We start from the raw sequence: 13319 nt of genomic DNA, 5'->3' as shown, positions 1-13319 counted from the left end.
TTATCCACAATAATCTCAAATGACCTCACAACCACCAGCTTGCCCTGGATTACCTACGGAGGGTCCATTATTTTCAGCTATACCCACCCTATCCTTGTTGCTAGCCAAGGCTTTAGAGACCGCTCTAAGAAAAAAATTCGAAGGCTCTAGAAGAGCAATCCTCCACAAGGTTAAGTCCAGACATAGAGATTTGATTCTTTGTTCGTGAAAGTTCAAATAGTGTATAAAACACCCTTGAACATTTAGACCCCCAATTACAAAATAACCAATTCAAGTTTTATGACAAACAACTAGTGTGCGGAAAATGAACAAAAACTATAAACAGAATTGGTAAGCGATCTAAGCCAATTAAAATCACAATCACAGCAAATAATAAAAGGCAAAGATAAAAGGGAAGGAAGATGCAAACACAAGGACAACACTCGATGTGTTATCGAAGAGGAAACCGAAGCCCTCGGCGTAAAACCTCTCCGCCGCCCTCCAAGCGGTAAGTAATCCACTAGAAAATGTAGTTGGGATACATGAACAGCAATAGACCCTCCAAGCCTAATCTACCCAGTGTACCTAAGCCCTCCAAGCTTCTTGCTCTAACGAGGTTGCGCCGAACCTATTTCTTTTCTAGCTTCCTGGATTCTGCTACTTGACCATAGCATCAACCAATGTAGATTGGTTCCTTCTTAATTGCTTCCCAGAACACCAAACAGCCCTCTCACAATAATGGATATGGTGAGAGTAGGTTTTGGTAAAAGACTTCTCAAGGGTTTAACAATGGAGAGGAAGAAAGTTGAGGAATTTGAAGAGACTCTTATGTAAAGATTGTAGATGAATCAATCTTGTTTTACTCTAGGGTTTCTCTCTCTCAAAATTCTCTCTGGAAGCTCTCTTTCTTATGTGGGTATAAGGGGTATTTATACTGGGGTGAGAATGGAATGTAAAGAGTCAGGTTTTTCAAAACAGGGGTGGCTCGCAGCTTGGCCTCGCGGCTTGACTAAGTCGCGAGATCCAGCCGTGCGATAATAGAACGGCCAGTTGTCCTATTTTGTCCTATAATGCTCTAGCTAGCATGACGCTTCAACTTCTGGCATGCTTGGCACGTGTGCTGCTTCTGGCAGCTTGAAGCCGCAAGTCACCCTCGAGATCAAGTCGCGAGTCTCTGTTTTCTTGCACACTCTTGAGCATTTCAACACTCTATCTCACTCACTACCCTTACAACAATCCCACCTAAATACAGGGTTACTAAATGCTGAAATACAAGCAAATTTGGCATGGAATAAAGCCAACAAGATGGTTGATTAAATTCAACCTTCCAGTTCGAAAAAAACACTTTATTCCTAACCTCAAAGTTCGATTACCATGATAAATACCCCTCTAAAAAAAATAATTTGTACAGGTATAATATATATATTTTTTATTTATTTATTTATTTATTGTAAATCTTGCAATGCTGGACAATCAAGCATATAAGAGTATCTATATTTGAATAAACTTATTTTCATCAACTGTTTTTCTTATTTTAATTATTGTGCAAAAGTAGAGTTGTACTTCAAAAAAGAAAAGAAAAGAGGTAAGGCCTTTAAAAAACTATACCATAACTTTTTAGGTTAAAAGCATTAAAAATAAAAAAAGGGCTAAGGTAAACCAAAACTGTGAAAGGTAGTCTAGTATATATGCCTAACAAAATTTAGAGCTTTTATTGGGAAAAAATACTAAATTTCTATTTGCCCCTTTTAAGTTTGGGTAATTTTGATTTTTTGTCCCATCAATGGCCGGTATTGATGTATTTGTTTAAGTATGATGTAAAGAAAGCTATTCCAAAAAAGAAAAGGAAAAAGTGTAATGAAAACAATAATAAGAAAATTATATATGCTAATAAAATTCGAATCCTAGAGGCTGCTGCAGTATACGCCAAGCGAATATCTTATCAAATTATCATTCAATTAATTTGCCATTCAATTAATTTTAATCTTATATTATGTGAGAAGCACTTCATTACAAGTAGCTATATATGTTATTATGAGATAGTAGGTACTTTAGATAAGAATTTTGAAGTTATGTAATAATCATTTAATTATTGACTTATTGTTTCCCAATAAAATTAGTTTATTAGCAGAAAACAAAACCATACGACGAATGCACCTTCAACTTATTTGTATTAATAAGAATCTTGAAATTAATGTTTGATATGTCAAAACTCAACGAGTCCAGCAAAAGATGGATTTCAGTAACTGGAAAAACTACCCCTCCATAGCTATGTATATTTTCCGTTGACAATACAATGTAGCCAACAATAACTTAACAGAAAACGGCCATACATATAAATATAAGACTTTGACCAATATTTATAAAAAGATGTCAATTTCAATATTCAATTCGTGGTGAGGGTCCTCTTTTTCGTTTTGCCACGACATGGTGAAGCTCCAACATCAAACATTGAAACCCTTAAAAAAATCAAATAAAAAATAAAAGTCAGAGTTCTTTTATTTATAATAATATTATTATTAGATGATATTAGTTCCACATAACTAAAAATTGGTACCACCTTCAATGCATTTTGCTACTGTGTTTGTGTCTACGTGAGTGTGACAATATATAGTGCAACTCTAATCCTTGTTAAGAATACAATGCACTTTGACTCTGTGATGTTACCTGCCATCAACTGTCAACTTCCAACAGCCATTAAAAAAACTAAAGTCAAAACTATATATAAACATGGATGACATTTTCTTTGCTCATTGTCTATAAATAGATTGAAGCTTTATTTATTTGATAACCTTAAGACACAAGAACAAGTGAGAAGAGATCGAGCCAGCAAAGCAACAAACAATGCCTTCTCAAGAACAACCCAGACTTCCTATTATAGATTTCTCTCCTAACAAATTGAAATCAGGTACAAGTCACTGGGTATCCATATGCAACAATGTCCGGCAGGCTCTCGAAGATTACGGCTGTTTCGTAGCATCATATGATGATAAAGTCATCTCCTCGGAGCTTCACAATTCTGTTTTTGATTTGTTAGTGGATTTATTTGATCTCCCTCTGGAAACCAAAACCCAAAACACTTCTGGCAAACCTTACCATGGCTATTTTGGCCAAAACCCATATATGCCACTCAATGAAAGCATGGGAATTGAGGACGCACAAATTCTCAGCAGAACTCAAAACTTCACAAATCTCATGTGGCCTCGTGGAAACAAACGCTTTTGGTATAACTATATTTCCATATTTAATTATAATCCTAAAAACTTTATTATTTATTTTTAGTATTTGTATATATATATATATATATATATATATATACCTAATTAATTATTTGTTCCTGCTTGTTTAGTGACACCATATACTCCTACTCAAGGATTGTTTCCCAATTGGAACGTTCGGTGAAGAGTATGGTATTTGAAAGCTATGGAGTGAACAAGTACTTTGATTCTTACATCAATTCAACCACATATCTTCTTCGACTCATCAAATATAGTGTGCCCAATGAGAACGAGAGTAACATTGGCGCCATGTCTCATACTGACAAGAGCTTCTTGACCATACTACACCAAAATGATGTGAGTGGTCTAGAGATCAAAACAAAGGATGACAGGTGGATTCATTTTGAGCCTTCCCCTTCTTCCTTCATATTCATGGCTGGAGAGGCATTCACAGTAAGTGTTACAGTCACCAATTTTAGCTTAATGCTAGCTTGTGCAGGATATTTCATATAAACAAGTTTAGTCGGGAATGAGCTATGTTTGACTTTTTAATTTCTCCAGTAATGAAATATTTGTAGGTTAATCGTTTAGGAAATTACAATTCAATTGGTTTTTGGATACAGTAAATTTTTCATTTCATTGATGATAATTTACATACGAAATTATCATCAAAAATTAAAATTAAAAAGAATGAAAGAATAAACATTTGATAGGGTGCTGATAAATACTTGTTTTGATTGGCCCAGGCTTGGAGCAATGGCAGGATATATTCCCCTCACCACAGGGTTGTTATGAGAGAAGACAAAGATAGATATTCGCTTGCATTGTTCTCATTCAATAGCGGGACAATTCAAACACCAAAAGAGCTAGTCGACGATGAAAACCCACTACAATTTAAGCCATTTGATCATCAAGGATTTCTTCGTTTCTACAGCACTGATGAGGGCCAAAGGCATCCGTGTACAATCAAGGCCTACTGTGGTGTTGCCTTTTGATTTAAAGAAGCTCATGGTTAAACTCTGTGGATTGAAGAGAACTTTGAGGAGAAAAAACTTGATTAGAATAACATTTGAAAAGTAAATGGAATTTTAAGGAGGGTGTTGTGTGCAGTATAATTTACCCCACTCTCTCTTAAAAGTTACCATGACTTTTGAGTGGATTTTGTGGTGTATCTTTATATTAGAACTTATTTTCTCAGCCTTGTATGTGTGTGTGTGTTTGTTTCTCAATAAATAAATAAATAATAGAAAGAGAGTCATACAAGATATACATGAATTAATGGATGTATTTGTAAGATAAAAGGTTGACACGGACTCGTTACCTTGATTTGAGGAGTCATGATAACTTGATGGATCACATGCCATCTTGCCATGCATCATTGAAACATTTGTCCTATCAAATTTTTACTTTCCAATTAAAAATATATTGATTAGAAATGATATCTATTTTAGATTTATTTTAGTAAAAGTGTTGTTTTGTTTCTTTTTTCTTTTTCAGTGTGAACTTACCAAGTTGTCATTGTTTTGTTAGTCTGTTACCCCGCCCAGCAAATCCGTCTCAAAGAGCTCCTTAATAGTCATCGCAATCTTTTTCGACACAAATTTCCACCTTAAATCGACAGAACCTAAAGCAAAAGCAAAAAAAAAAAAAAAAAAAAAAAAACCCTTTTTTAATGTTGGCAAACCAAAGGCCAACCATTCAGCCATAGCAACCCAAAACACCAAAGTAGATCACCCACAACCACAAACAAAATTTCATGAACAATTGAAGTGGAGAAAGAACAGTATATTGGAAGAATAACTGGGCATGTAGGTTTTCAATTGAAGAGAAAATTAGAATGCTTACCTCGGGTTTGGACTTCCTCTACAAAGGAGACTGGCTTCAATTGCAGTTGACGGCCAAAACCCAACACACCCGAGGGTTAGGAAGTGAAATCCCTAAAATGACAGAAAAACCTAATTAAAGACGAAATCCCTAAATTGACAGAAAAACCTAATTAAAGACAATATGAAAAGATATTATTCATAGATTAATTAAGAAATATAGAGAGAATGGTCTGATACGGAGAAGGGGTTTGGCTGACCTGTATCTGCGATTGGAGTGAATCACTTCAGAGGCGTTTTGGACGACAAAGAAGGGGAATGGGATCGGGTGTTGTTAGAGCTAATATGGGTCTGGGTTTTGGATGATGGAGAAGGGCTTTGGCCATAGGGTTTGTTTTGGACGACGGAGAAGGTTTGACCGTGGGGTGTGTTTTGGATGACAAAGAAGTGGAAGAAGGGGAACGGGAGAAATAGAAAATCAGTATTATTGGGTTTTATGTATTATCGGGTTTAAAAAAAAAAAATCAGAATTTTTTTAAAAAATAATGCTGACATGGAAAATTGTGAGAATTTCAAAAGTTTCAGTTTATATATATATATATATATATAAATTAGGTCCAAAATAGTGTCATTTAGTTTCAAATTTAAAAAATAAAATTTAACTTGAACAACATCGTTTTGTAAAGTATCAGCTCTTAAACCCTATTCGTAATGCTGATTTCTTCTTCTTCTTCTTCTTTAATCGCATTTCTCACTTTCAGCCTCTCCTTTTTATCGCACTGGCTCGCTCAATTTCTCTCTCTCTCTCTCTCTGGGAATTATTTGTATTTGTTAAACTAAGATATAATATTATATATATATATATATATATATATATCAGCCGGTCGCTGCAAAGGTCATCTTTGCTATGTCCAGATTGGCGTCGGCTAGTTTCATCTATGCCTATCAGATCTTGAATAGACCTAGCCACCACACCCATCCCATCTCCAATGTGCCTCAAATGTCCTTGGATTACCTGTAGATGGTCCATTCTTATTCGGCTATATGCGCCATATCCTTGGAGCTAGTCACTTGGCAAGAGTGGGTAACCACAAACAAGGCTTTAAAACCCTTCCAAGACCAAAACGAATTTGAAGGCTCTATAAGATCAATCCACCACAAGGTTAAGTTGAGACCTAGAGACTTGATTCATTGTTAGAAAAATCACTCTGTTCTTGACCACAAAGTTCGATTTCTACAATAAATTCCCCTCTGAAAATAATAATATGCATAGGCATAATATATATATATATATATATATATAAATAATATGTGAAAGCTCGAAAATGTGTTAAAAGCACAAGAGATGTTTAGGCCCCCAAATAAAAGTTACGGCTCGATAGATTTTACACTAACTTAATTCTAAGTGCAGAATAGTGTAAATGTGAGCGGATAAACAAACAAGCTACTCTATATTCATAGAATCACAGCAGTAAAATGAAATGTAAAAGAGTAGGGAAAAAGAATGCAAACACAGATAACACGCCGATGTGTTATCGAAGAGGAAACCAAAGAACTAAGCGAAAAACCTCTCTGTTGCCCTCCAAGCGGTAAACGATCCACTAGACAATCAGTTGGGATACATGGGTTAGCAAGAGACCCTCCAAGCCTAATCTACCCACTGTACCTACGCCCTCCAATCTCCTACTCCAACAAGACTTCTCGGAACCGTGTCTTGTCTAGCTCTCTAGATCCCGCAACAAGCTCCATGTTGCATCTGCCATCCTTGGCTTCTTCCAATACTTCCCAACAGCACCAAATGATCACTTGACACTCTGAAAGGGTATGTTAAGTGTTTGGGCTATCAACCTTTCAATGGTATGGAAATGGAGAGGTAGGAGTTGAGGAAAATCCACAAGCTATTGTGTAAAGGATTGTGGGTATAACAATCTCTAACTCTCAAGGTGTTTGGTTAGGGTTTTCTCTCAGAAGCACTCCTTAACATTTGTGGGTAATGTGGGTATATATAGTGTGGGTACAAAAAGTGTGTATCAGATAGTACAGTCTGGCAGAACAGAATGTCTCGCGGGTGTCTCGCTGGAAGGCCATACCTGCGATATACTCGCGAGACACAGTTGTCTCCATCTGTACTGACTCTTCGCATTCTAGTCATGTGCAAGGCACATGCTTCACTTCGCAGTCGCGAGCTACCCTCGAGAACTCTTCTGGCTTCAATTGCTTGAGTCTTCACACACACACACACACTCTCTCTCTCTCTCTATCACACAACCCTTACAATCAAATCCCACAATAAAGATATAATAAAATTACAATCAAATTTGGCACGGAATAAAAGCCAACTAAAACCATAGTTGTAAATCACAACTTTACAATATGAAAAACTTGCAATGTTGGACAATCAAGAATGTGTAAGCCTAGCAAGATACGTTATTGACATTCCAGATTTTTTAGTGTGGATGGAGGATATTCCATCACAATTTTATTGTGCACTTCAAGTTGATTTAACCGGTTCAAGTTAATCAAAGTTTCTTGTTTTCCCCCTTAAAAAAGAAAAGAATATGCGAGTCATTTGTATTTGAACAAATTAATTTATTTTCGTCAACGTTTTTTCTTATTATGATTATTGTGCAAAAGTACAATTGTCCATTTTATTTAAAGGAGGCTTTTAAAATATATGCCATAACTTTATCTATAGGTATGTATGTATTTTTTTTTTTTCTAAGTGCTAAGGTAAATGAAAATTGTGAAAGCTAGTCCAGTATGTATGTATAACAAAATTATGGTCTTGAATGGTAAAAAAATATTAAATTTCTATTTGCACCTTTCCGGTTTGGGATAATTTTGATTTTGTCCCATAATGTTTAAAATTTTGGACTTAGACCCCTATCCTTTTGTAAAATTTTGAAATAGGTCATTCTATCCATGCTCGTAATGTATTGATGTATTTGTTAAGTAATTTGTTTTTTTGAGAAAAAGCCCTAGTCTTATTGAAGAATTAAGGGAGGCTATTTAAATAAGCCTGAGTTACAATTTCAATGTTTAGTGGTACATCGTTCGTCCAAACAAATAAAAGAGGGGAGCAAATTGCTCTTCATGCAAAAGAATGTGCTATAAAGTTGCAGTGCCTTCGTACATGGGAAAAGCATATAGGGGTGGGAAAATGGACGCTAGATACTAGACATAAGTAACCAGATGGTATATTGAGCTAGGCTGCTAGAGTCTTTTTGTAATGCCTTGATGAGGATCTCTAAATCGCCTTTTAAAATTACCTGGTCCACTCCAATTTCTACTACAAACTCTAGAGCGCGTCTTGCCGCTAGTGCTTCCACTTTAATGGTGATAGGCCAAGAATGTATTGACTCCTTTGGTAAATTAATCAAATAATTAGCTAAGTGAATTAATTAGATTCAATTACATGCAATGAGCTTTGTAGCACAAACAAATCACCAAATAACTTAATGCAGTAGAAATAAAATTTAACACGGGTAATTTGTTTACGAATGGGGAAAACCACTGAGGCAAAACCCCATCGGCTGAATTTAAGGTCACCACTCCTGAGAATCCACTATTATCAAAACAAATGGTTACAAGTAAAGTAGTGACAATCTCTCATTTCAATGCATAGCTCCCAGTATGTGACTAACCAATTGATGCATGGATCCAAGTAGGTGACTAACCAAAGTTCTTCAGTTCATCCACACAATGAAGATCAAGAAGCTCCTTGGTTACAAAACCCTTAGTGCACAAACGCAGCAGCTTCTTCAAGAGAAAGATGAACTAAGGAAAATTGTCTCCGGTTATAATTTGAGTGAATAATCACTTTGGATCAAGTTGCATCACCTTTGACGGCTCTTAAAATAATCCTTATATATGTCTAGAGTTGTGAGAAAAGAAACCCTACACAAATACACATGGATATACGTGAAATCAGATCTGGAAATCTAAATTTCGTAATTTTTGATAGATATAGCTATCGAGCTATTTGTCGAGTTTCAAATATTAAATCTCGATAGGTACATCTGTTAAGCTATTTGTCGAGCTTTAATGAATAACACACTTTTCTACTTGATTCTTGGACAGATTTGCATGGTTTCAATACTTGGACTTGAACTCTTGTTCTTTGAAGTATTAAACACATCCTAGATCTATCCAAATACAAATAAAGTGCATTTTGTCAATGGATGAGCCAATTCTATATGACATATGTTCTAACAAGTTCCACATATGTCCTAACAAATGGCCGTGAAAGGTAGGTGTATTTGTTGTGTAAGAGAAGCCATAACTAGTCCAACTTGGTTCCTGATGATCACTCCAATTCCAGCACATTGTTTTTTCTCAAATAGTGGCCCATGAAAATTAATCTTATACCATGATGTGAAAAAAAGGGTGCCAGGATGTTGAGGGTCTAATCAATGGTGAAGTTGCTGCCGAGTGGTGTGAGGTATATTCCAGGAGTCTCTCTTTGGCTTGCTGCAAGATCTGGCTAAGTGTACAAGAGTGCTTTCCTAGCCTGAGATTGTTACGACTATTCCATATTGCCCAACTCACCATTAAGAATAGAGTAGGGTCTCTATTCTCGGCAAAGATACACCCAATTAAGTCGATGAAGTTCGAGCATTGTTTGAAGTTGTCATGGTTCCATAGTGGGATATGGTTCATATTTCTCTGAATGTTGGGTAGAGATAAAGAGGGTGGATGAAATCTTCCTGGTAGGTTTTTTAGACTTCACATAAATCAACAGTAATAATCTGTCGACATACCAGGTTGGTATTAGGAGGCAAAGAACTTTTACAAGCAAGTCATAGTAGATTTTTTACCTTTCCGGAACATTTAAATTCCAAATGGCCTACAGTAGGGGTTTCAAATGCTCTGAGGTTGAAGGACCAGTTTATTGGGTGAGAAATTCATCTTGTAAAAACTTGTATCCAGACTTGATAGAATATTCTCTAGTTGAGTTATATGGCCATGTCAGAATATCGGCTTTTGGAGTTCTGCACAATGGGATTTTTTGATCGCTGAAGCTTCAAAGTCCAGCAAACAATTTTCCAAAATATCCTTCCTCTAGCTCAGATTTTCTTGATCAATAAAAGTATTGACTATTGCATTGGGGTCTATATGCAAATTTGGTGACTTGCAGGGACGGACCCACGTTGGGGCAGAGGGGGGCCATTGCCGCCCCCCCCCCCCCCCCCCCGGCGGCCCTTTTGAAAAAAATATAGCACTGTGTACTTAATTTAAGAAGTCATCCTTGACTCTTGAATTTGAAAAAAAAGATGGTCAAATTAGGACAAATGAGATAAAAAATAAATATAAAAATAAAAAGAATAAAAAAACTAGAAAATGACAATAAAAAAGTAAAGCCTGTGGGACTAGGAACTATGAATTAAATGTGTGTAGTGGTTAGTAATAAATGTTATTAATTGATAACGCTTGTTTGTTGATTTATTTTATAAATTATTAACTATTTTTAGAAAATAATTTATTAACATTAATGTTGTTGTAGCGAGGTATGTTTGTTTGGTTTATTTTTTGGACTAAATTTTGAAACTATAGAGCTATATAATATGGAAATAATGAAACTTTTATATGAATGGTTGATGATGGGAAAATTATCTATAATATTTGATTTTTTTAAAGAGAAAAAATTACAAATAATTTGAAGTTGATAATGTAGCATTGCCTCTAGTGTTGATGTCCCAATTTATGAAAATTTCAAACAAAATTCCAAAAAATTAACACCAATTAAATCAGTATCAATCCAAATTGTGAAAATATGAGATTATAATGTTAATAAATGGGATGAAATTCAACAAAGCTTGAGTAGATGTTAGTTTTGATTTTCATAAACATTTTTGTGTTTATACTTTGCCCTCCCCAACTTCGAATCCTGGTTCCATCCCTATTGGTGAGATAATTTTTGGCTTTTGTTTCACTAGAAACCAATTATCATGCCAATTCCAAATTGAGTGACAATCTCCCACCCTCGATACCCCTCCCCTCCAAATAACCTCCCTACCTTTGATAATGCTCTTCCATGTGTATGATGTTGAGCTTGGATTTTTTGCCTCCATTACTGAACATGTGGGGAAATATTTCTCCTTGAAAACCTTGTATAATAATGAGTTTGTATCATGGAGCAAGTGCCACATCTATTTTGCCAAGGGTTTGTTGCTGAACATAGACAAATCCTTGAATCCCATTCCACCTTGAGTTTTAGGCTTACACATTTCTTGCCATTTAATCTAGTGGATTTTTTGGCTATCTCTACTTTGCCCCCAAATAAATCGGTGGATAAGAGCTTTAATGTCCTGACACAGACCTATCGGAAGTTTGAAGCATGTCATGGTATAAGTAGGCAATGCTTGGGCCACTGCCTTTATCAAAATTTCCTGACTCGCCTGAGATAGTAGCTTGCCTTCCATCCTTGGAGCTTCTTCCATACCCGTTATTTGATGTTTTCAAAACTCTCCTTCTTTATTCGACTAATAAAATAAGGCAAGCCCAAGTATTTTTCATATTATTGTACAGACGGTACCCCAAGATCATCTTTGATCAAATCTTACATATCTTGTGATGTTGACTTGCGAAAAAAAATATAGTGGTTTTTGCTCTGTTTACTTGCTATCCAGAGGCCTGCTCATATGTAGCAAGGATAGCCAGTAATTTATAACACTCATCTTCTTTGGCCCTGCAAAAAAACAAGACTATCATCTGCAAACAAAAGATGAGTTAGTTGGGGTCCATTGCAACGAATAGAAATTCTCGTGATGTTGCCAGTATTGGCTGTCTTTTGAATTAAGCCATGCAAACCTTTTGTACACAACAGAAATAAATATGGATAGAGGGGATTGCCTTGTCGAAGGTCTCTACTAAGGGTGATGTTGTCATGGGGTTTCCCATTTATTAGAATTGAGTATGTGGCTAATTTGTGATGGATATTGTCGAGCCTTTTTTTATGGACGGTAGTTGAGACATCATACTTCAATTGTGTTCTGGCAAATTGCTCCAATTATGGCAAAGTTGGTACAGTTTTATGCACGAAAACAATCCAAAAATAGTTCTTTTTGACTTGAAAATAGTGAAATATTTAATCATGACTTTGACATTTTTTTGATATCTCATCTGTTTTAACTCCGATACTAGCCTGTGACCAATCGTGTCGAAGGGGAAAAAAATATGATCTACAAGACGGTCCAACATTTATCCTGATCGGATGGTCGGAACAAAAAGTCAACTTTTTTAGTATCACTGGTTAGGGTTTTTGGTCTAACTCTTGCCAAAAATGGTGAAATTGACTTCGGTTTTTTGCATCATCGTCCGATTGGGGTAAATTATGTTACTTTTAATTTATTCCCCACTTTTGGCTTTAAAAATCATAGTTTTCACCATTTTCTATGCTTTAAAGCATTATTTTGACGCGTTAATCGAGGCTAGACAAAAATCAGTATTGACAGAGGGGCAAGGCCCCGCGAAGCCCTAAGGAGTAGAGATTGGGGAAGCATGTCACCCTGCCATGCGGGTTAGGGCAGGTATAGAGTAAGACAAAGCCACACGGGACAGGGGTGAAGACCCCGTCCTTCAGCCCTGCCCCGCCCTGGCCTGCCCTATGGCCATCTATCCTTAGGTACAAATGTCATTATAAGATAATTGGTACCTTATACATGAGAATCTTAAAATTAAGCAATAATCATTAACTTGTTTTGACTTTGAGAACAGAACCATACATCCCACGCACCTTTTACTAATTTTTATTAACATTTGGCCAATGTTTGATAGGTCAAAACTCAAAAATCCCGCAAAAGATTGATTTACTGGGGGAAAAAAAAATCCTCAATAGTTATGTATATTTTCCATTGACAATACAGTGTAGCAAAACAATATCTTAAAAGAAAACGGCCATATATATATATATATATATATATATATATATAAAAGACTTTGACCAATCTTTATAAAAAGATGTTCGCCACAACATGGTGAAGCTCCAACATCAAACATTCAAACCCTTAAAAAAATCAAATAAAAAATAAAAGTCAGAGTTCTTTTATTTTTATAATTAGATGATATTTGTTCCAAATAACTTAAAATTGGTACAGCCTTCAATGTATTTTGTTACTGTGATGTTACCTGCACTCTAACCCTTGTTAAGAATACAATGCACTTTGACTCTGTGATGTTACCTGCAATCAACTGTCAACTTCCAACGGCCATTAAAAAAAAAAGTCAAAGCTATATATAAAGATGGATGACATTTTCTTTGCTCATTGTCTATAAATAGATTGAAGCTTTATTTATTTGA

At 35.7% G+C, this 13319-nt stretch overlaps 1 protein-coding gene across 1 annotated transcript; it reads left to right on the top strand.

Moving 5' to 3' along the window:
- Window positions 1-2784: 2784 nt before the first annotated feature.
- LOC126703214 (probable 2-oxoglutarate-dependent dioxygenase AOP1) lies at window positions 2785-4462 on the top strand. Its single transcript, XM_050402171.1, has 3 exons — window positions 2785-3203; window positions 3329-3650; window positions 3944-4462. Exons 1-3 carry the CDS (start codon window positions 2824-2826, stop codon window positions 4190-4192), a joined length of 951 nt encoding a protein of 316 aa, XP_050258128.1. The 5' UTR covers window positions 2785-2823; the 3' UTR covers window positions 4193-4462.
- Window positions 4463-13319: the final 8857 nt, after the last annotated feature.

Source organism: Quercus robur, chromosome 10, assembly GCF_932294415.1.
Source record: "Quercus robur chromosome 10, dhQueRobu3.1, whole genome shotgun sequence".
NCBI lineage: Eukaryota > Viridiplantae > Streptophyta > Magnoliopsida > Fagales > Fagaceae > Quercus > Quercus robur.
This window is presented reverse-complemented; position numbering and strand designations above follow the sequence as displayed.

What these genes read in the sequence shown, in the direction of transcription:
- LOC126703214 (XM_050402171.1), top strand. Translation starts at nt 2,824, where the DNA reads ATGCCTTCTCAAGAACAACCCAGACTTCCTATTATAGATTTCTCTCCT. An exon ending in CGTGGAAACAAACGCTTTTG is followed by an intron (nt 3,204 to 3,328) that starts GTATAACTATAT and finishes CTGCTTGTTTAG; the next exon opens with TGACACCATATACTCCTACT. An exon ending in TGGCTGGAGAGGCATTCACA is followed by an intron (nt 3,651 to 3,943) that starts GTAAGTGTTACA and finishes TGATTGGCCCAG; the next exon opens with GCTTGGAGCAATGGCAGGAT.